This window comes from Ipomoea triloba, chromosome 11, assembly GCF_003576645.1.
Source record: "Ipomoea triloba cultivar NCNSP0323 chromosome 11, ASM357664v1".
Lineage (NCBI taxonomy): Eukaryota > Viridiplantae > Streptophyta > Magnoliopsida > Solanales > Convolvulaceae > Ipomoea > Ipomoea triloba.
This window is the reverse complement of record NC_044926.1, coordinates 9,777,394-9,802,416: the sequence shown is the minus strand read 5'-3', so window position 1 is coordinate 9,802,416 and position 25,023 is coordinate 9,777,394. Positions and strand designations below refer to the sequence as shown.

Genomic DNA, 25,023 nt, shown 5'->3' with positions numbered 1-25,023 from the left:
AGAGAGGTTTGTGAAGGAAATGGTTTTATTTGATTTTTTCAGTACATTTCATTACAACTGAACACACAACATATTTATAGATAAGAAAAGCAAACCCACTACTAATTCCACTAAGTGAGTGCTGCAACCTTTAGTTTATTTAATTGTTATGCAGCCACACTAACATATAATAACTCATCCACCTAATCCACCTAACCCACTTAATCAATAATGTTGATTCCACTGTCGAAAGCAATTCATAATGCTGCACTTCTTCTTTCTTTTGGTTTAATTAATAACATTGCCTCCCTTAAACCAAATTGGATAAATTCGCCATCCCAATTTCCTTCTTCAGTTTGAGAAATGTCTCTGTCTTCAATGGTTTTGTAAAGATATCAGCAACTTGGCATTCACTTGCACAGTACTCAATGTTGATTTGTTTTTCAGCTACCAACTCCCTGATCTTGTGATACTTGATATCAATGTGTTTGCTGCGACCATGAAAAACAGGATTTTTGGACAACGAAATGGCAGACTTGTTGTCACAAAAAATTGTTGTAGGTGCCTCCTGCTTCTGTTGCAAAAATTCCAAAATTCTTCTAAGCCAAATTGCTTGAGTAGCACAGTTTGCTGCTGCAATGTATTCTGCTTCTGCGGTTGAAAGTGCTACAATTTGCTGCTTCTTTGAAGACCAAGAAAATATAGCAGAACCAAGATAGAAGGCATATCCCGACGTGCTTTTTCTTGTCTCAACATCTCCAGCCCAATCACTGTCTGTATATCCAACAAGTTTCACAGCATCATTAGTAGAGTAAAAAATTCCATCATTACTCGTACCTTTGACATATCTCAGAATTCGCTTTACTGCAACCCAATGTGATTCTTTTGGTTACTCCATGAATCTACTGAGTATTCCAACTCCAAAAGAAATATCTGGCCTTGTAGCTACCAAATACCTCAAACTCCCAATTAGACTTTTATAGGCTGTAACATTCACATTCTTACCACACTCATCTTTGGACATCTTCAACTTTTCAGCTACTGGAGTTGAAACTGGTTTGGAGTTTTCCATTTTGATCTTTCTCAAAATATCAGCAGCATATTTCTTCTGTGAAATAAAGATTCCACCATTCATCTGAACAACTTCAAGACCAAGAAAGTAACACATAAAGCCCATATCAGTCATTTCAAATTTCTTAATGAGTGCCTCCCTGAATTCTGAGATTAGTTTCAAATTGTTTCCAGTAAAAATCAAATCATCAACATACAGACAGATTATAACAATATTTCCAGAATCTGTGTATTTGACATATAGGGTATGCTCATAAGGACATCTCATAAAACCATTCTCAACAAAATAAGAATCAATGCAACCATACCATGCTCTGGGTACCTGTTTTAAACCATACAAAGCTTTTCTCAACTTGTAAACCTTATTTTCTTCCCCTTTCTTCACATACCCTGGAGGTTGCTCAACATATATTTCCTCTTCAAGAAAACCATTCAAAAAAGCAGACTTGACATCCATTTGAAACAATTTCCAATTATTTTGAGCAACAAGAGAAATAAGCATTCGCACAGTATCAAGTCTACTTACTGGAGCAAAAACCTCAAAATAATCAATACCTGGTTTTTGTTTGTAACCCTTTGCTACCAACCGTGCCTTAAAACGGTCAACCTCACCATTTGACTTGTATTTGGTTTTATAAAACCACTTTACTCCAATTGGCTTCTTTTCGGGAGGTAATTTTGTTAACTCCCAAGTACCATTCTTTTCAATGGCACAAATCTCCTCATCCATTGCCTTAAGCCAATGAGTTTCTGTAGCAGCCTCCTCAAATGATATAGGGTCACAATCTGCAAAGAGAGCAAACTGAACAATCTCTTCATCAGTCAAGTCATTATCATTACCCAAAACATAATCTTCCAAACGAGTTGGTAAGTGACGCTCGCGTTGAGATCTCCGAACTGATGACTCTGGCTGTAAAGAAGACTGAACATTATCTGAAACCAAGTGCTCATTATCAGGAATAATGGGAACAACTGACCTTTCTTCTTTAGTTGACCAATCCCATGCACCATATTCATCAAAAGTGACATCACGACTTATAACAACCTTTTGAGTTTCAGGATTATACAATTTATAAGCCTTTGAAGTGTCACTATAACCAATAAAAATACACTTCTCACCTTTGTCATCCAACTTCTTTCTCAACTGATCTGGCACATGTGCATATGTCAAACATCCAAAAACCTTGAGATGTCTGATAGAGGGTTTGTTCCTACTCCAAGCTTCCTCAGGTGTCTTATCACGAACACTTTTAGTTGGACACCTGTTCAACACATGGACAGCACAAGCAACAGCTTCTACCCAAAAAGGTTTAGGCAGATTTTTAGATTTCATCATGCATCTCACCATATCCATGATAGACCTATTCTTTCTTTCAGCCACCCCGTTTTGTTGTGGAGTGTACCTAGCTGTCATCTGATGCTGAATACCATTTTCCTTTAAAAATTCATCACAAGCAATATATTCTGTACCTCTATCAGTTCTCAAAATCTTAATCTTATAACCACTTTGTTTTTCAACAAAAACCTTAAATTGTTGAAAAAACATCACATGCATCTGACTTCTGTTTCATAAAATAAACCCATGTTTTTCTACTGAAATCATCAACGAAGGTAACAAAGTACTTACAACCTCCATTTGAAGGAACTTCCAATGAACATAGATCTGAGTGAACAATCTCCAACTGCTTTGTCGCTCTTTTAGACTTGCCTACAGGAAAAGGTTCTCTATGCTTCTTCCCAATCAAACAACTCTCACAAATTTTGTCAGGAACATTAATAATCGGCAAATCGGAAACAAGTTTCTTTCTTGCTAAATAATTTAATCCAGAGAAATGAAAATGTCCAAACCGCATATGCCACAACCAATTATCATCACGGATTTCAAAATTAAAGCAAGTAAGAAGTGCATGGTTGATTTTTAAAGGAAATAGTCGATTTTGAGACATATTTACCTTTGCAATCAAAAGTCCCTGGGCATCAACAATGGTACAACACCCTCCAGTGATATTTATTTTATATCCATTTTCTGACAACTGTCCATACTCAACAAATTTTGGTGTAATGCAGGAACATAGAAAACATCGGATATAAAATTGTGAGTACCATCCTTCAATTGAATAGAGACTTTACCTTTTCCCAAAATTGGAACTTTTGACTTATTTCCAAATGTCACCTCAGATCGTATTGATTCATCCAACTCTGAAAACAATTCTTTATTCCCACACATATGGTTACTACATCCAATATCCAAAAACCATATGTTTTCATCTGCAGATAAACTGTTACTGACCAAAAATAAGGTTTCAGATTCAGTAGAACTCTCACCAGATTTTTCAGCAACATTTGCTTGATTTTCATGACCATCCTCTTTATACCAGCAATCTGCAATTTTGTGTCCATATTTGCCGCAATTGTAGCAATTAAATGGAAATTTACCTTGCTTGGTATTATTACCTCCACATCTTCCTTGATTGAAGTTACCTCGTCCCCTTCCTTGATTTGAGTTACCACGTCCTCTTCCTCTGAATCCTCCTCTACCTCTTCCACGACCTCTACCAGCTCCTCCACCTCTTTGATTAGAGCTAGTCATATTAAAGGTGACTTGGCTCTTCAAAGCTTCTTCTGCTAGTGGTTCCGATTTTGACGCAATCCTTTCAATATGACTTTCGATCATACCTTTTAACTCGGCAATTGACAAGTCCTCGGTATCGTGTGACTCTGTTATTGAAGCCACCACATGGTCATACTTCATCGGCATCGTTCGTAGAACTTTTTCAACCACTGCACCATCCTCAATTGTGTCTCCGTATAACCTCATCTTATTTACAAGATCAATAAGACGAGAGAAATACATATCTACAGTTTCTGTAGAGGCCATCTCACAACGATCATACAACCTTCTCAATGTCTGCAGCTTGGACTTCTGTGACCAGTCGACTCCTTTGTTTGACACCTTTAAGATGTCCCAAGCTTCTTTTGTTGTTTGAGCACGAGCTAGTTGCCCAAAAATGGAGTAATGAACACCTTGGTGAATTTGCCCCAAGGCCAATTGATCTCGCCGTGTTGCAGCTGCATTAGCTCCTTCTGGTAAACCGGGATCAACAAAGCTCCAAAGATTTTGAGCTTTCAAATGTGTGGTCATCATAATTTGCCAATAATTGTAATCGAGTTTCCCATCTAATTTAGGACCCGACCACACAATATTGAAATTATTGGCCATACTTTACTAGGAAAAAATAACTCGGGGTTGGAAGGTTGATAGGCTCTGATACCAAATGTAAGATATATTTAATTTAAATATATCTATATCTAAGAGAGAAAGGGAGGAATCTGACTAGAGAGAGGTTTGTGAAGGAAATGGTTTTATTTGATTTTTTCAATACATTTCATTACCCTCTGCAACCATGGATTGAACCCTCAAGTTGTGCCTTCTGAAGAAGCAAAGAGAGCCCTTCTGCACAGATAATGAAAAGATACGGAGAAAGAGGATCACCCTGTCTCAGACCACGGGTGGGGACAACTTGGCCACTACTGACTCCATTAATTAAGAAATTATAAGAAACAGTAGTAATGCATAGCATTATTAAATCAATCCACCTCTCGGCAAAGCCCATAGCATGCAACATATTACGCAAGAACGACCATTCTATCCGGTCATATGCCTTTGCCATGTCAAGCTTTAGAGCCCCCCACCCTACTAGTCCACTCTGCTTTCTGTTCAGATAGTGCCCTATTTTTGCTACCACCAGGATATTATCTGTGATTAGCCTGTCTGGTATGAAAGCACTCTGTGGCTCAGATATGATATTTCCCAGTAGATGTTTCATTCTATTAGCCAGTACCTTTGCCATGATCTTATAAACCACATTGCATAGTGCAATGGGCCTGAGATCGGAGACAGTTTCCGACACCTTCTTCTTGGGGATAAGTACTACATTGGTGTCATTCAGGGAATCCGGGAAAGTGCAAGTATTCAAACAATTAATCACAAATGCAGACACATCAGCCCCCACCACATCCCAGTAATGTTGATAAAACCCTGGGTTCATACCATCCGGTCTCGGTGCTTTATCAGGGAACATAGAAAACAATGCTGTCTTTACCTCATCATGATCAAACGGACGAAGCAGAGCCTCATTGTCCCCCTGCGTGACTTTAGGCGCCACAGAAGCATAAAACGGGTCCGTGGAAGACGAACCGTTTGACCGAAATATATCATTATAGTAAGCTAACACCACAACATTCATAGGATCACCCTCCACCCAAACACCATCAACATTTTTAAGTCTAGATAACGTATTTTTCTTTTTACGGGCAGAGGCATACTTGTGATAGAAACGCGTATTGGCATCCGCACCCTTCAGCCAATGCTGCTTAGCACGTTGTCTCCAGAATACGTCCTCTTGGGCCTCCAGCCGAGCCAACTGGGTCCTCCAATCGCTGGAACTCAGCTAATGAAGCTGGGTCCCTACGCTCTCGCAGAGACAACTGATTCTTCCGTAGGCATTTGATTTGTTCTCCAAATTTATGAAAATGGTCTCCTCCCCAGGCCAAATTTATGAGAATATTGTCCACTACTGCATATGGTTGTAAGGAACACCAACTATCAGTTGCCAGTACCTTGTCAAGCCTCTCCTCCATCCACCATTCAGTTCCTCTTCCGCGTTCCCACGTGAACCGATAACCTCTCATGGGTAACTGTGCCAGCCTACATGCATCAACAGCTTCACTAAACCCGCGTAACAACGCATCCGGGTGTGGATTATCGCCACGCTTCTCTGACTGGTATAAGAGGTCATTAAAGTCCCCTACAACCACCCAAGGAAGAGAAGATCTACTAGCTAGAGACTGAAGCAGCTCCCATGACTCCCTCCTTTTATTGCGTTCGGGGAAACCATAGAAGCATGTCATCCGCCACGGTACCGAACGAGGAACAGTAACCTCCACGTCAACATGATTTTTTGAAAAGCTCAACAAACTTGCCGTACAATTCTTCCACCACAAAAAAGCCAGACCACCGCTCAAACCAACATTATCCACATAAAACAATCCTTCAAAGCCCAATTTCACACGTAGAGATTCTGCATGAAACCGAGCTACCTTAGTTTCCATCAAATAAACAAACTCAGGCTTCTTACGAGACACGAGGTCCACCAACTCGAGAACTGTTCGTGGATTGCCCAAGCCACGACAGTTCCAGAAAAGAGTACTCATGATGATGGGCGGGTCTGTGGACCAAGACCCGCCGCCCGCAAGTTTTTTGGAACATCAACAATCATCGCATCACCACTGCTCACACTGGCTGACCGTCCCCCGCCACCGGATCCTTCACGTCTCCACTTCGTCACAGCCACGACCTCAGACGCAGCTTGGTGATCAGCCACAACCACTGCCCCTGCGTGACGCTGCGAAGCAGCAACTGGCGCCTCAGGTTTAGCCGACCGAACTGGACCATCAAAAGGGATCAACCATGGATCGCCAACCGCCCTCGGGCCCCTACTCACTCCGGCGCGCAACTCAGGTCCAAACGGGTAATCATCCACCAGCATAACAGACTCCCTAGCCTTCAAACAAAATTTATAAACATGCCCTAGCATTCCACAGAAAAAGCAATACGAATGTAACCGTTCATAGCGAAAGGTCACCCAGCATGTAGTCTTGTCACGCTTAACCAATTTCATCCGCCGTTTTAGAGGGCGAGCAACCGGGATGGCTACTCGAATTCTGAAAAACGTCTTCCACGGTGCCCCCGCAAACCTGTCGTCCCCTCGAACATTGGTCCCAAGGTAGTTTCCAATCTGCTCCAACACCAAATCGGATGTGTACCCGAGCGGGAGCTCATGCACCTGCACCCACATGTCCACAGTGTCAAGAGCGACATCCCCGGGGAGTTTTCCATCGCGAACTTGCCTGCAAATCAGAGTATGATTCTCAAAGGACCACGGACCGCCTTCCAACACATGTTGCATGTCCGACTTGTGATAAAACACAAACAAAAATAACCCGTCTGCACCTCCGAGACCTGGACGCCCTTCACCGGTTGCCATACGGATGCCATAACCTGGCGCATGTACTCCACCTTCACGAGCTTATTAGTTAAGAAACGCCCGACAACAACCCATGCCTCCGCACCGCCAACTTCCACCGTACCAACCCCCTCCCCTACTGGTTCAAACTCCTGTTCTTCGTCTTCCAAAACCATGTCAGCCCATCTAGCTGTCAACCCTGCAACATTATCCGTATTCGAAGACGTAGCCATAGAGGACGCCGCCGAACGAGAAACGTCAAAGCTAGCGAGGAAAACCGTCGATGAACGACCGGAGAAAACACCGTAAACGGAAAAGCCTGGGAAAACCCTAGGAGAAACAACCGAAACCCTAGATAACTAGAGAGAGATTTTTTGGTTAGAATTAGTTTATCATATATTTAATAATTATCTCTTTCATGTGCTTGGGGTTCATTTGATTCAACCATTATTGTTGAATGAGTTATTCTGGATAAAGAAATCCCTAGTTTAAGAAAAAAGATTAAATAAATTAATAAAAATTTAAAAATTTAAAATATTATATATTTCAAAGATATTAAAAGATAGTTTCTCGCTTCAATTTGCTGGGTAATGGGTTATTTGAGTACTTTCATTGTCAACAAATCCCCCAAGTAGTTAATATGATTGGTTTCAAACTATTCTTTTTTATTTTTTTCATGGTATTAAAGAAATACATATGTATCATTTTTTTGTGTAACTACTAATTTATTTAATTCAATAAGAGTAAAATAGAGCGACTCCGCTTCAATTTGTTGGGTTATTTGAGTACTCTCTTTGTCAACCAATCCCCAAGTAGTTAATATAATTAGCTTCAAGTTATTTTAAATATTTGGTACATAAATATACAACCAATCCCCAAGTAGTTAATAAAATACTTGGTAAATAAATATACAACATTATTTTGTACTATAACTTTGATATATAATTACAAGATATTGTAAAAATAAGATAATGGACAATGTAATGAATATCAATTGATAAATTTGAATGTAAGAATCTTTGCATGAGAGAAAATAAAGACAATATAACTAATGAAATTAATTTTTTAATAATAAATAATTTTTTCAAATAAAGGTATTGTAGACACATAATTCTAAATTAAAGAAATACATATGTATTTTTTTTTTGTTGTAGCTACTAATTTATTTAATTTAATAAGAGTAAATAGAGTGAGAAACTTAATTATGTCAAATTTGATTGAGATTAGGTTCGAACCTATAAGATCTTTCTTATAGAAATTAATGGGTAAGTTAAAAGTTAACGGAATATTAACGGAGAAGAAAATATTTAACGAAAAACTTAACGGATAATCATAAAAGTAAGGTTAAATTAGGTAATATCTATTAATAATATTAATCTGAATTATCTTAACCATCTATTTTATTAAATAATTCATCTGAACCATCAATTTGATTAAATAATTTGACCGCCATTTTTTCTACCCATTTTAGACCTAACTCTCTTTGGCTCTTATTAGTATAGTAGACTTGTCGTAGTTATAATTATAGTCATCTCTTACGTATCACCTACCAATTTTTCTTTGACACAGTTCTTATGTTGTATATTGACTTATCGTTATAATTATTGCTAGTCATCTCTTACGTATCGCCTTATAACCCAGTGTGGATGAGAACTTACAAAAAGACAAAAAAAGAACATTATCTAGCCTAAATTAAACATTCGAATCAAATTCACCCAATCTAATAAACCATTCTATGATTTTCTTTGTAATTCAAGTGCGAAGAGAAGATTGGGCCAACAACCATGTTCACGCCACCTTTTCTTATTTTAATTTTCACATGGCCCCTTATGCAATAATTTTGATAAAAATGTAAACTTTAACATCAAAATGTAAAAGTATTACGTTTTTCCTTATAAATAATAAATACTTTATTCCTCATTACTATTACATTTCTCAATATAAGTATTACATTGTCATATTGACGCGAGCCGACTTGATCCGTTAAACAAATAAAAATTCGTATCACAAAAAGTATGATCTAATAGTGTGATTAATTGTAAAATTGGTAATATGACACCAGGGTCCACTGTACTCTTGAAAGTGAAATAGATTGCGAGGGTACGGTAAGGTGTTATATATAGTTGTTGATTGAAGTAGTCCTACACCACACACTAACTACTATACATCTGCAATTAAACTTGTACTATTTCTGAATCAATTGTCTAGCTTCAATCCTCACCTGATGAGGCCTACTAGTTTCAAGCATCCTCAATCTTGTTCCTTTCTTTCATGGTTTCTATTCCTTTTGAGTATTATTGGAAACTCAGTTGGGAGCAGCATCTGCATAGAGAAGGAGAGACGAGCACTTTTGAGCTTCATGCACAACATTTCCGACCCTAATAACCTTCTTTCTTCATGGACCGATGGAGATAAAGACTGTTGTAAATGGGAAGGAGTTGGTTGTGACAATAGAACCGGGCATGTGGTTGCGGTTGATTTGGGGCCTGACGCCATGTGCATAAATGAAGCATCATGCACTCCAGACTTGGATTGTGACATCAACCCTGCTTTACAAGGTGATATCGCCCCTTCCTTGCTTGATTTACCATTTCTAAATTACTTGGATCTTAGCTGCAATCAATTTGAAAGAATTCCAAGGTTCATTGGTTCTCTAAGCAAGTTAGTTCATCTTAATCTTTCTTATAATAATTTTGTTGGAAATGTTCCTCCTCATCTAGGAAATATATCCACTCTAAAATATCTTGACATCGACAACGACAATGAGGCAATTAAAAGTAGTTGGCCCTTTGGAGTGGGTTTCTCATCTTGATTCTTTGGAGTACCTTGGTTTGGATTCTGTAGACCTTTTTTCAGCTTCAAATTGGCTCGAGTCCATTTCAAAACTTTCTTTGCTGAGAACACTGCATCTAACCTACTTCTACTTTCCTCATCCCTCATCACTTTTGCACCTCAACTCTTCTAGGTTCCTACAAGATCTCTCTCTAGGCGGAGGAAACCTGACTTCTCCAATACTAAATCTGTGGCTGAATGAAAGTTCCGACATGATTCAACTAAGCCTTCCTAGCACCAAATTATATGGTGTGGTTCCAAATGTTTTGAACAAAATGCACTCCCTGGAATATCTTGATCTCTCCTTTAATTATCTAGAAGGTGAGAAGACTGAAGACCTTCAATTCTTGAGCAACCTTTCCAACTTGAAAACTCTAGATTTGTCATACAACTCATTTTCCTTCAACTTTTCCGAACTCATTATAGGTTCTGAGAAAATGATAGAAGAATTGAAGTTGTGGAGAAACAAAATTGTTGGATCATTGAATGATATCAAAAAATATTGTTCCCTAAGAACATTACATTTGGCTGACAATGAACTTTCTGGTTCACTGCCTGACATGTCAACAATGCTATCCATGAAATTATTATTCATTAGCAACAACCGATTGGTTGGGAATTTAATGGGAAGTAATATTGGTCACCTGTCCCATCTCATTGGACTAGATGTTTCTTCAAATTTTCTAGAAGAAACCATCGATGAAACCCAGTTTTCTAACTTTAGCAAATTGAGGTTTCTTTCCTTATCCGGTAACCGATTCAAATTGAATTTTACTACCCAATGGATTCCCCCATTTCAACTATCGTATATATGCCTAAGTTCTTGCAAGTTGGGTCCAAAATTTCCTAGGTGGCTTCAGACACAGGCGAACCTAGAATTCCTTGATATCTCAAATAATGGAATTTCAGATTTCATTCCTCATTGGATTTCCAACTTTACCTACGTACGGGGTTTGAATATCTCTCAAAATTTTCTTCAAGGTTTCTTACCTAATCTGTACAGATCAACATATGCTGTTATAGACTTCAGCAACAACATGCTTGAAGGTCATGTACCAAGGAATTATTCCGGAACATATTTTTTAAGACTTTCTGAAAACATGTTTTCCGGGACCATTTCGTTTTATGTACAGATACATTCAAGCTTGCTGGGTATCTTGACCTTTCCAACAATCACTTTTCAGGAAATATTCCGGAATGTTTGGGGCAATATGCCGGAAATTTCCTAAGCTCTGTAAACCTAGCAAATAATAAGTTCTCTGGAGAAATTCCTTCATCCATAAGCTATTTGAATCAGATTTCTTCATTACATTTGAGAAACAACAGTTTGTTTGGAGAGTTGCCCTTGTCTTTGAAAAATTGCACTTCATTGAGATTTTAGATCTTGGAGAGAATGGATTAAGTGGGGGTATTCCTGAATGGATTGGGGAAAGCTTAATAGAGTTGAAGGTCCTTTACCTGCATTCAAATGAACTAAATGGATCCATCCCACTTAGTATCTGCCAACTTCAATCCATTCGAATCTTAGATCTATCTTTGAACAACTTATCTGGATCCATTCCAACTTGCTTCAGTAATTACAGTGCTGCAATGTCTAAAATATCAGATCAATGGTTTCTAATTGAAGCAAAGTTCGGATATATTACCTTTAATGGCATATATGCTCTCTTCAACATCTACTTTGATTATGAATTGATTATGTGGAAAGGAAAAGAAGCCGAGTATGAAAAAAATCTTAGATTCTTGAAAGTCATTGATTTGTCAAGCAACAAACTAGTGGGGAAATTCCCAGTAGATTTAACAAATCTATATGGGCTAAATTCACTAAACCTATCAAGAAACTATCTATTTGGATCAATCCCAAACGAGATTGGTCAGATGAGGTTGCTAGAAAATCTGGACTTGTCAAACAACCAACTTTCCGGAGCAATACCAGTGAGCATGGCTGGTTTATCATTCCTTGCTTACTTGAACTTGTCAAATAATAATTTCTCCGGTTGCATTCCACTCGGCACTCAGTTACAAAGCTTCAATGAGGCTAATTATCAAGGGAATCCAAAGTTAAGTGGACCTCCACTTACAACCAAATGTCAAAGAGATGAACATGGAAATGCTCCACAGTCAGAAGGAATTGAAGAAACTAAAGAAGATGAAAATTGGATTATTCGGGACTTTGGCTTCTTTGTGAGTATGATACTTGGATTCATTCTTGGATTTTGGGGAGTGTGGGGGACGTTAATATTCAAACGTTCTTGGAGACATGTGTATTTTCAGTTTTTAGAAGACAAAATACACAATATTTACATTGACATTGTATTCTTTGGAGCGAAATTGAAGAGGAGCATGGGAACCAGATTGAAGTAAATGGTAATCTACATTTCTCATTTTGAATTTCAATATTTCCTTTAATTTTTAGTACGTCGCTAGTAAGCTTAAATTTCCATGATTAGTCGTGAAAGAAAACAATATCAACTGGTGTGCTTTGTTGCAGGAAGTACACAGCTCATTGGAGTACTGTCACATCATTCTAAATAAAGAAGTTCAATCATTTTGTGCGTTTGTGTAATATACCATTGCAAGGACAGTGTATTTTAATTTAAGAGTTGTAATTTTTTATAATTGACATACTGCATGTAGATAGTGTTTTTGAAACTAGAAAAAGTGTTTCAGATAGTAGTTCAGGGGTGTTTGTAATGTTAACTCTGTAATAGATTCTCTGTAACATTCTTGGTATTATAGTGGATTGGGCTAGTGCATTGGACGCCCCGCAGTCGTAGGAGATAATTCTCCGAACTGCGTTAACAAACTTGTGTGTCATTTACTCCACTACCTTACTTTTTGTTGTTACACAGTTTTTTTTACCATGTGTATGTGTCACTCTACGTAGAAAATTGACAAATAACTCTCTAGATTTCTTTAAGTAAAATCAGTGTTACGAGCATTTCATAACTTTCATGTGGTATCAGAATGGTGTTGGCTTAATCTGTTAGTTTGATTCTTTGGCTTAATTGCTTAATTAACATTGTTGTTGATCGAGTGTCTATCTGGGATATTCTTGTATGTGTTATTAGATTCTTGCTTTGAAATTGCATAATAGATGGTGGTATTAACCTCCGTCGTGTAACTGGTGAGCACCTACCAAGGATATTGGAAGGCAAGGATTCAGGTCCATCTTCAAGCGCAAGGTAAACATTTTTGGAGGGTTGTGGTTAACGGGACAAATTATATCATGACACATCCTGTACTTGCAATTAACCATTTTCGTACTTGTAAACAAATTGAAGTTAAATCACATGATAATTACATACATATAACATTATAATTACTTACACATAAATTGTTAACTGTAGTTACAAAATATGTTAACTACAAACACATGACATATTAACCAATATATTATGTTACTACATTTAACATATTCCGTAAGTGCAATTAAAAATTTATAAGTTTGTAGTTATCATGTTATCATTATGCCAAAAATTATAACTTTATTTTCTTATATACAGTCACCACATTTTCAATAGGCTGCGCTGGATGCTGAACTTGGCCCTTCACTGACTTTCGCCCAAAAACTCTTTAGCCACCTGGACTTAGTCCGATATGATCTAGCCTCTTCCCAACAATATTAATATTACTAAAGCTTGAAAACAATCAATTCTGAAGTTTCCGAAGAATTACTTGCTGCAATATAATTGAGAAAATGATTACATGCACAGTTGAGGCCTTCTGAGTGCACACAGTGTTATATGACTCTAACTTGGCTTCTCGTCGTGGGTAGCAGTAGCATGCTGGTGTTTAGCTTGGCAGACAGAAATGAGAATCCAAGTTGCATAGAAAAGGAGAGGCAGCAGGCTCTTCTCAGGTTCAAACATGGCATCATTGACACACAAAACACCCTTTCTTCATGGAACAGTGAAGATGGGAATTGCTGCAGATGGGTGGAATCAGCTGTCACAATGAAACTGGATATGTTGTCGCACTTGATTTGGGATGTACATTATTTTGCAATCACCTTCTTGCAGGTGAGTTAAGTACTTCCTTGCATGAACTCTCATATTTGACTCATCTTGACCTCTCTGGGAATAATTTTACTGCAAACGTTATTTTTATTAATGAGCTGGGAAATCTTTCCAACCTCAAATACCTTGAACTCAGCAGTAATGCACAGCTGAAAGTTGACAGTTTGGAATGGGTTTCTGTGTAAAGAATAAAGTCACATGTGAAAATTAGCTAAGGTTTGGATCCAATGTTTTAGCTAAGGTTCTAGCTAAGCATTTAGCTAAGGTGTTAGCTAAGGTTTTAGCTAAGGCTTAAGCTAAGGAATTAAAGAATTGTGTCAGGAAGTAGATTTGCATTAAATGTTTGCAGGAATTGTAAATCTCAATGCACACAATTTTAAGCACAAATCTAAGGCTAATATTCGCTTTGGTTTGCTATAAATAGGCCGGCAATCCATTTTCATTGTAAATCATCCCATCTCAGATAGAAATTCGTAGCATAGCAAAGTATCTTTAGAGAGAGATAGAGAGTTATATTTGTGACTCCTGTTGTAATATCCTTTTGCCAGTACAGTAAATTCTTCTTCAAATTGCTTTATTCTGTGTATGATTTATTCTAAATCTTACACTAGAAATATTCTCATTATTTCCAACCCAAATTGCTATTGTAATTAGGTATTGTGAACCCGTATCGATCCTAACATTCTGGTCTTTCTTCTTTAACATATTTGGGCATGAATAATTTGGACCTTAGCTCCATTGCTGCTGATTGGGTTGAGTCAATTAAGAAGCTTCCTATGCTACAAAACTTACATTTAAGTCACTGTCAGCTGCAAACTCCATCTCTTGGGATTTCAAATTCTTCCTTGGGGTTTCTTGGGTACTTGAAAACCTTGGAATCCTAAAGGTGGCAAAACCATTATACTCTTAATTAGATCCCAAATGGTATTAACTCTAAAGTTAATTGATTCAGAAAGAGAAGTCTAATTGTAGATTTGCAGATGCTTTAGGACTAATGTAGTTAATTAGGAACTATATATATTCTCTGCCGCCCTAACTTTCAATTCTTAATTATTTGGTAGTCGCCCCAGGATGGCTCAATCTTTAACTTAGGAATTGTTATTTCTTTATTTTTCTATACATTGTGCCAAGCGCCAAGGAACTATGCCGTAAATGCTACTCCGTACATGCTAAGAATTTTGTATAATCATTATATTTTGTACTCTATCTGAGAATAGAGTTAAGGTTTGAAGCTTGAATAAGGAGTATCCAAGGACATAATTTGCTGTGATCATTAGTCTAAGCTTTACATATAATATAATTGGTGGATCATCAATTAACTCACCAACTTTGGCATTTTATGAATATAACTAACTATATGATGAATAATAAATATTCCAGTTATAAAAATAATCACAACTAAAATATACATTCCCGCCCATCATAATAGTAAAATTACAAAATATTTTTGTTCCATTTTACCCAAGAAAACTTAAAGAACACAAATATTATATCATCACTACTAGTATTGTATTTGAATTGCAATATGAATAAAAAGAAATACACACATGATTGAATAAACTAAAATTCTTTTTAAAAAAAACCTAGCTAAAATTCTTTATTTAAAATGACATGGAGGTACTCCGGTGGTCTTATGCATGTATTTCCCGCAGCTCATGAAGACAGGCTGATCTTGCTTTTGTGCATGACCCTTCATTTACCATAACTGCAAATTCAATTTCACTGTTAGAAAGGAATTGAAATATTGTAATTTTAAATGATAAATTTAGAACAATTTTAATTACCTATTTCTTCCACATGGCCCCCATGCTCCTCTTCAATTTGGTTCCATGAGATACAATGAAAAGGTAGATATAGTCTTTTTTGTCTTCTAAAAACTGGAAAAATGCATGCCTCCAAGAACGTTTGAGTATTAGAGTTCCACACACTCCCCAAAATCCAAGAATGAATCCAAGTGTCATACTCAAAAAGAAACCAAAGTCTAATAAAATCCATTGCTCTTCTTCAATATCATCATCATTTCCTTTTGTCAATACACCATTTCCTTGTTTGCTACTTTGACATTTGGTCTGAAGTGGAAGCCCACGCAATTGTGGGTTCCCTTGATAAGCTTCAGTGAACCCTTGCAATTGCGTGCCGAGTGGAATGCAACCAGATAAGTTATTGTTTGACAAGTCCAAGACGGCAAGAAATGATAAATTAGCCATGCTCGCTGGTATTGCTCCAAACAACTGATTTTGTGATAGATCGAGAATCTCTAGTGAGTTCATCTCACCAATCCTATATGGGATGGACCCAGTCAAATTGTTTTTTGAAAGGTTTAGTGAGATTAGCCCATGCAAATCTGTCAAGTCTACGGGGATTTCTCCAACCAATCTGTTGTTTGATAAATCAATGACTTTCAAGAATTTGAGATTTTCTCTATACTCGGCCTCCTTTCCCTTCCACGTAACCAATTCAAAATCAAAGAAAAAGTAGTGGAGACTGTTTAATATCCCATATAGGCTGGGGCTATCTTCAAAATGTGCTTCGTCTAGAAACCATTCATCAAGCATTTGAGTCATGGCGCTACTGTAATTACTGAAGCAAGTTGGGATGGGTCCATATAAGTTGTTTGAAGATAGATCCAAGACTCGCATGGATTGAAGTTGGCAGATACTAGTAGGGATCGATCCTTTTAGTTCATTTGAATGCAGGTAAAGGACCTTCAACTGTGTCAAACTTTCCCCAATCCATACAGGAATATCCCCACTTAATTGATTCTTTCCAAGATCCAAAATTCTCAATGAAGTGCAATTCTTCAAAGATATGGGCAACTCCCCAAATAAACCAGTGTTCCTTAAATGCAGTGATGAAATCTGATTCAAATAGCCAAAGGATGAAGGGATTTCTCCAGAGAAGTTATTATTTGCTAGGTTTAGCACCCCAAGGTCAGTACCAGCATATTGGGCCAAACATTCAGGAATATTCCCAGAGAAGAGATTGTCGGAAAGGTCAAGATAATTAGATTCCTTAAATTCATCTGTACACAGAAATGATGAAATGGTCCCAGACAACTTATTTTTAGAAAGGCTTAGAAATGTTGCTCCTGAGTAATTTTTTGGTACTGGACCTTCAAGCATGTTATCACTGAAGTTTATTACAGTAAATGTTGAGGCCAAGTTAGGTAAGATACCTCGAAGAAAATTTTGAGAAATAGTCAAATGACTTAAGCAAGTAAGATTGGAGAGGCAGTGAGGAATGAAACATGAAATTCCATTATCTGAGATATCGAGGATTTCTAGGTATAATGTTTGTGTCCGAATCCAACTAGGAAATTTGGGACCCAACTTGCAAGATCTTAGTCCTAGACGCCTCAATTGAAATGGGGGAACCCACGTGGTGCTCAGATTCAACTTTATATTGTTATCGGATAACGAAAGCACCTTCAGCTTGCTAAAATTAGAAAAGTGGGTTTCGTGGATGGCTTCTTCTAAAAAGTTTGAAGAAACATCTAGCTCAATAAGATTGGAAAGGTAACCGATGTTACTCCCTGTTAGATTTCCTACAAGTTGATTGTAGCTAATGAGTAAGGACTCCAGAGACAACATTGTTGACATGTCGGGTAGTGGACCAGAAAGTTGATTTTCGGCCATGCGCAATGCTCTCAGGGAAGAAAACTTTTTGATATCATGCAATGATCCAACAATTTTGTTTCTTCGAAAATTCATAACTTGTATCGTTTTCTCAGAACCTAAAACGAGTTCTGAAAAGTTGAAAGAAAACAAGTTGTTGGACAAATCTAGAGTTTTCATGTTCCCAAGATACCTCAAAAATTCAAGATCCTCAGTCTTCTCACCTTGTAGAAAATTATAGGAGATGTCAAGATGTTCGAGGGAGTACATTTTGGTCACAACATCTGGTACCATACCATATAATTGGCTATCAAAAAGCTCTAGTTCTTTCATCCTGTAACTTTGATTTAGCCACAAATTCAGCAATGAAAAAGTTAGAATTCCACCCTCCATATACAAATATTCAAGGGACTTGGAAGAATTCAGGTTGACAAGTGATTGGAGATTATTGGGAACTGTATAGGAAGACAGATGTAGAGTTCTCAACAATGGCAATTTTGTAATTGACTCTAGCCAATCTAAAGTTTGATAGAGGGCTGTAAATTTCAAGTTGAGGTATTCCAAAGAAGCAAGACTAGAAATCCATTGTAAAGTGCGACCCATTGAGAGAAGATTGTTTCCAAAGTCGAGATATTTTAACGTGGAAATATTTCCTAAATGAGGAGGAACCATCCCAAACAAATTGTTGAAAGAAAGATTGAGATAGACTAAGTTGTGTAGAGAGCCAACGAATGTTGGAATAATAGTTTCAAATTGATTGCAACTAAGATCCAAGTAATTGAGAAATGATAAATCAAGCAAGGAAGGGCCGATTTCACCTCGTAAAGAAGGGCCGATTTCACAATATAAGTGTGGAGAGCATGATGTTCCATTAGAGCACATGACTTCAGGACCCAAAAGAAGGGCAACAACATGGACAGTTGTATTGTCACAACGAATTCCCTTCCATTTACAACAATCATCATCTTCACCGGTCCATGAGGAAAGAAGGTTGATAGGGTCGGAAATGCCATGTTTGAAGCTTAGAAGAGCTTGTCTCTCATTCTCCAGGCAAATGCTATTTGAGATTCTAATATTAGAGAAGAACAAAAGCCAAACAAGGAAAAAACTATAATGAAGATATTCAAAACTACAACTCCTCATTATTAGGATTGTGTAGTAGATAAAGTAAAGAGAAGTTGATAGATATATGGTGTAGTTGGATAACTACAATCAGGAACTATATATAAGAAGTAGTTGGATAGAATTGTTGATCCACAAACTCCCAAGAAATTCAATTCAAATTAAAGGTAGATTAGATATGAAGATGCAAAAGACAATTAGGCCGTCTAATGATTGCATTCTACATCACTCTTTGTAAGTTTGTATATTTCCAAAATAATATTGTTGATGTGGCTGATTTTATTATCGAATTTTTTATTTTTCATCCAATTGTGTTTGAGAGAGTACAAATTGTAAAAATATTTTTATACGTATCATTATACTATATTGGTCTACTATTCACCAGAAACTATAAAATCATTTATAATTTCAGTGGGACTGGATTCATTTTGCAATTGTGAAGATACCGTATAAAAAAAAAAAAAAAGAACTGCAAAAAAAAGTATTTATATAATTAAAAATACAAAATATTTATAATTATATAAATACTTTTTATTATATATGTTCAACAAAATTATATGATAAATTTATATAATTTTACAAAATACAAAATAAACTGGTGATACCATAACACAAAATACCATAGAATTTTCCGATTAAACTTGAATACCTGCTGATTTGCATATTTGGAATTTTCTACCTGTCTAAGAACATAGTTAAGGTCTGGTAATGTGTTTTCTCTCCAAACATTATTTCTTTGTTTTTACATACATTCTTATCAACATAACCGTTATATACGTCTTCGGTGGCATATTAATTGTCTTCAAATATACTCTGCCGCCATAACTTATTATTATTGATGGTAGTCGGCCCAGGACGGCTCAAACATTAAGTTATTACATATACATGTATGACTTGCATTTCGTATCTTGTGATTTTTGCATTATATTTAGACAATATAATCTTAACACACCATGTTTATACATATAGTTGATCGAACAATTGACTGAATAATTATTATAACATTTTAAATTTGACTCACTTTGCGTGAGAGCTATTTATTAGCTTTATTGATTTAAGCTAGAGAACAAAAAGTCGAACCGAGCTCGAACCTAGGTTAGTGAACCTGTGTAATTGTGTGTTTAGTGGAATACGTGCAACTAGATAAGTTATTATTTAATAAGTCTAAGCTTGCAAGAAATGATAATTGTGTGCCGAGTGGAATGTGTTTTCTCACCAAACATTTTTGTTTTGCATTGCATGATCGATTAGACTTAATTTATTTTGTTTCTAGATTTATAGGTGACAATCTACTCTTGGTCCTTTTTTCTCAAATCATATATCCTTCTTTGGTCATATTATTATTGTGACATAACAATTTTTTGTCATCCATGCATCAACATATAACCGTTTTAAATTTCGTAAAATACAAGGACATTTAAGTTTTCAATTACGATTTTTTTCCAAAAAAATAAATAAAAATATAGCGAGTTAACCCACTTTGTATAAAAATGATCGAAATGATCTTGTATTTAACGATACAGATGACCAAAAATGATCATGTCACAATAATACTACGACTAAAGAGGGATGTGTTGAAAAAGAACTAAAAAGTGGACTGTCATGTATAAATCTAAGACCAAAAATGAATTTAACTCTAATAATAATTAATAAGGTGGACTATTGGCTATATGTATACTCCAACTACTTATATATAATTGTTAATTATTGGAGTGCGTAGTTCTTAGAGCAAGCATTTTTGTACAACAAAACCTATACTTACTCCTAAAACAATCATCTTGATAAGGACTACTTGTGGTTCTTTACTCGCATGGTTTCTGTTCCTTTTGATTATTCTTCAATATTTAAATGCGAGTAGCAGTTGCTTAGACAATGAGAGAAAAGCTCTTCTAAGCTTCAAACATGGCATTTACGACCCTAACAACCTTCTTTAATTTCCTCATGGGCCAGTAAAGACTACTACCCATGTTGTTGCTCTTCATTTGGGCCCTGAAGGTTTGTGTGCGCTGATGGACTACCGTGCTACCCAGGCTTACTACAAGGTGAACCTTCCTTGCTTCATTTGCCTTTTCTCAATTTCTTGGATCTTAGTTTCAATGATTTTGAAAGAATTCCGAGTTTCATTGGTTCTCTTGACAAGTTGGTCTATCTTAATCTTTCTTATAATAACTTTGTCGGGAATGTCCCTCCCCATCTTGGAAATATTTCCACTTTGAAATATCTTGACATTGGCAACAACTACAATAATATTGATGGTCAAGAATTAAAAGTTGTTGACACCTTGGAATGGATTTCTCATTCCCGGAGCTCTGCCGCATACTGCAGACTTTCTACGCGTCGAAATTCCCAAAAACGAACCAGTGACTTCGCAGCAAAGATTTTCGATGCGTCGAGAACCCATCCCAGGCGCGAATCAGCTTTGTAATTTTTCAGTTTTGCCGCTCTCCTTTGCCCAACTATAAATAGCACCTCATTCTCCATTCTTCATATTTTTTTCCCAATTCAGATTTAGATTAGTTCCTTCCCTTTTTCTCTCTTCCTTTTCTCTCCTTCAAAATGTAGCCTCCAAGTGAGGATTGTTTAGTAGTGTAGGGGTAAAATAGGATTTATTTTGTAATAAGAAGAGGGATGATGCAAGATTAGAAGCTTCAACCGTTGGATCGAGGAGAAAACGATGAGAATTTCTTTCCATTCTTTCCTTAATTTACATTGAATTAATCTTGTATCTAGATTATGCTTGTTCTTAATATATTTATATTTGGATTTTGGATTATGTTTATGTCTAGATTATTGTTTGTTCTTCATTTATTTGAATTGTTAGTTTAGCTTCTATGAGTTGTACTGTTGTGTGCAAGACATATTGTCGAAAGTGTGTGATTAATGGCAGAATTACATGCTTGTTTGTTGTCACAATGGGAATCGAGCATAGCTAGAACACTCTTGCCACACCTATTGATTTATGCAATGCGGGAGCTTGTAGAAATCGTAGGGGATTTCTTGGCTAATCTTCGGTTTCTTCGCCGCGAGAGCGGGTAGGAATTTATAGGTTAGTTTAGATTACCTTAGTGTATTTTCTCACAACTTGTAGGATTAACTTGAGTTTTGGTATGTTGAATTGCTTAGGATCTTTATGGCTAGCTTGGTTGTAGACTACAAGAGTATATAACTTGCGGGTTGGTACACTCAGGTAGATCACGAGAGTGACACGGGATACTTTAGTGCATTTCCTCCATTCACGAGGGAAAGAACTTCTTTTCCACATTTGTTTGACTAGGCATTGGACCCGATCCATATCCTTACCTTTGTTGCATCTTTCATATCTGTCTTCATTTGTTGCATTTATTTTTGGTTATTTAGTTTTATTATCTTAACCTCGTTATGATCTACCTAGCTTCACAAGAATCAATCCGAGTTAGTGCTTAACACCTCATTCCCTGTGGATCGATAACCCCGGAATACGCCGGGTATTTTCTTATCTAAAAATGCTACAACCACCTTTCAAATAACAATTTGATTGGGTCCATCCCGTACAAGATTGGTGAGATGAACTCACTAGCTAGAGATTCTTGATCTATCACACAATCAGTTGCTTGGAGCAATACCAGTGAGCATGGCTAATTTATCATTTCTTGCCGTCTTGGACTTGTCAAACAATAACTTGTCTGGTTGCATTCCACTCGGCACGCAATTGCAAGGGTTCACTAAAGCGTATCAAGGGAACCCACAATTACGTGGGCTTCCACTTCAAACCAAATGTCAAAGTAGCAAACAAGGAAATGGTTTGTGGACAAAAGGAAATGATGATGATATTGATGAAGAAGAGCATTGAATTTTATTCAGCCTTGATTTCTTTTTGAGTATGACACTTGGATTCATTCTTGGATTTTGGGAGTGTGTGGAACGCTAATTCTCAAGCGTTCTTGAAGACATGCGTTTTTCCAATTTTTAGAAGACAAAAAAGACGATATTTACCTTTTCATTGTACGTATCTCATGGAACCAAATTGAAGAGGAGCATGGGAGTCATGTCGAAGGAATAGTTAATTAAAATTATTCTAAATTTCTAATTTAAAATTACAATATTTCCTTTCTAGCTGTGAAATTGAATTTGCAGTTATTATGGAAGGGGATGGGTTTGATCCTCAGTGGAGGCAATACTGACTCTTTGTGCTTCAGTAGGTTAAGAAAAGTAGTTATGAACAGATACTACATTGTAATAGAGTCAGTAGTACTCAAAAAAAAATGAAAGGTCATGTAAGGAAGCAAGATCAGCTAGCCTGTCTTCATGAGCCGCGGGAAATACATGCATAAGACCACCGGAGTACCTCCATGTCATTTTAAATAAAGAATTTTAGTCTATTTAATCATGTGTGTATTTCTTTTTATTCATATTGCAAAAACAATACTAGTATGTAGTGATGATAATAATATTTGTGTTATTTTTTTTTGGGTAAAATAGAAGAAATCTTTAATTTGTTTAATTTACTATTATGATGGGAATGTATATTTTAGAAGTTCTTGTGGCTATTCTTATAATTGGAATATTTATTATTCATCATATCCATACTTATATTGATGAGAACAATAATTCTGGGAAGAATTTTATTATTGATTAATCTAATTTATTATATCTTGTGATCATGCTTATTCCCTTGAGTGCTTGGTGATCTCTGCAGGCTTATTTCATCTCCAGAGCACACATTCAAGCTTGGTAGTCCACACAGTTGTGGATTCCCTGTCTGCATATGCTGAAGCATCAAATTAAATCTCTACAATTGAGTGCACTTTGGAATTCGGATACTCCTCTGATGAATTGTAGTTTTCGCGGTGGATGGAAAGAATTGGGTGTTAAAACGGAAAGATTTCCGAGTATCGTTCTCTAAGGATGGCAAGGAGGGAATTCAAGCGGTAAGGGGATTAAGCACAAGAGTGTTTAGTGTTGAAAGCTAACCCAAACATAGTAAGGAATGTGCATTAAACATAATGAAAATAAGGAACAACAATAGAGACAATCAATTGGAAAGGAGGATTTGGATCTTGCAACTCATATAGGTATCCTTGATTTCCTAAGATATTAGACTAACAACACTTAGATAATGAAGATGAGACAAGGTCACCAACACCACCGCCACTCTCGTGGTCAATGGACTCACTCCTTAGACCGTAATGTCATCCTTGTGATCATTAGGCTAGAAGGGGCATTTTGTCAAACACGTTATGTGCCTCTTATCTTCCACTTCTCCCTTTTCTCAAAGGTGAGAGGGAAATGTGCTAGGCTAGGCTAAGGAGTAACTTTACTCTCGTAAGTGAGGCTCCTTCTCCAAACATCTCTCATATAGGTTGATCACCCCTACACAAGAGTCAAAGTGGATCACCACTCACACAATCAAACTCATAATCAAGCAATTGCAAAACCTAATTGATCAATTCAAAGCTCAAGAATATCCATACAAAATTGCTCAATCCAAATCCACAAAGATCTATCTAATCATACTTGGAATTGAAATAGCAAAAGGTAAAAGTAATGACATGAAATTAAAAGGAAGACTTAGCTAGGAATTGAACTTTGAATTTGAACTTGAACTTGAAATTGAACTTTAATCTTGAACTTGAATGTAGATCACAATCTTGCACCAATGGAATTCTTCTCTAATTCTAATCTAAACCTAAGAATTGCAATGTGGAGTGATTTGTGAGAGTTCTCTCTAGGCTAATCCTAGAGAGAGAAAGTCTAAAATGATCTAAAACTGAAGTGTGATGGCTCCGGAATGAAAAACCAGAGGAAAAACTTAGCTTTTAACCCAAAAAAACGCGCCCGAAGTAGGCTGCCCGCGACCAGCGGACGCGGGCCGGACGCGGCGTCCGCACTCGCGTCCAGCCGAGCGCGCTACTGCGCGCGACTGGACGCGAGGCGGACGCGGGCGTCTGCCCCACTGTGCGCTATGGCGCACAGCCGGACGCAGAAGTTTTGCGGCCTCTGATTTTCGAACTTCTGCGTGCATTTTTTCGAACGCCGATTTGGACGCGCGTCCAAGGCCTATTTTGCCTTCCAACTTCGGTTTGTGAATTCTTCTTCGAAACATCGCCATTTCCTGTCTTTAAACACTTCTTTTTACCTACAAAACAATCGGTAAAGTGTGGAACGGGTACTAAGGACAATATAAAGCATTCTAATGCAATTTAATACTAAAACATTCATAAAAGCTTTAACTTGTATATTAAACGATCCACAAACAACCTTATAAAAGTGGTATCTTTTGCGCTTATCATCCTCATTCAGCTTAAAACCTTAACTCTATTCTCAGACAGGTTGATAAGTACAAACATATATGCAAAATATAATGAATATAGTTCCTAACTG

The 25,023-nt window shown here is 36.9% G+C and overlaps 3 protein-coding genes across 3 annotated transcripts; 2 read left to right on the top strand and 1 right to left on the bottom strand.

The window, feature by feature from the left end:
- Positions 1-9,300: 9,300 nt before the first annotated feature.
- Positions 9,301-12,272, top strand: LOC115995885 (receptor-like protein EIX1). The gene is made up of 6 exons (XM_031235030.1): positions 9,301-9,737; positions 10,042-10,229; positions 10,335-10,641; positions 10,759-10,955; positions 11,042-11,142; positions 11,235-12,272. Exons 1-6 carry the CDS (start codon positions 9,301-9,303, stop codon positions 12,270-12,272), a joined length of 2,268 nt encoding a protein of 755 aa, XP_031090890.1.
- A 1,382-nt stretch (positions 12,273-13,654) lies between these two features.
- On the top strand, positions 13,655-14,112 carry LOC115995884. Its single transcript, XM_031235029.1, has 2 exons — positions 13,655-13,930; positions 14,026-14,112. The coding sequence occupies exons 1-2, from the start codon at positions 13,655-13,657 to the stop codon at positions 14,110-14,112; spliced, it is 363 nt and encodes a 120-aa protein (XP_031090889.1).
- Positions 14,113-15,630: 1,518 nt separating this feature from the next.
- Positions 15,631-21,144, bottom strand: LOC115995883 (receptor-like protein EIX2). Its single transcript, XM_031235028.1, has 3 exons — positions 20,991-21,144; positions 20,712-20,901; positions 15,631-18,610 (listed from the first exon to the last, which is right to left on the bottom strand). Exons 1-3 carry the CDS (start codon positions 21,142-21,144, stop codon positions 15,712-15,714), a joined length of 3,243 nt encoding a protein of 1,080 aa, XP_031090888.1. The 3' UTR covers positions 15,631-15,711.
- Between the last annotated feature and the right edge of the window lie 3,879 nt (positions 21,145-25,023).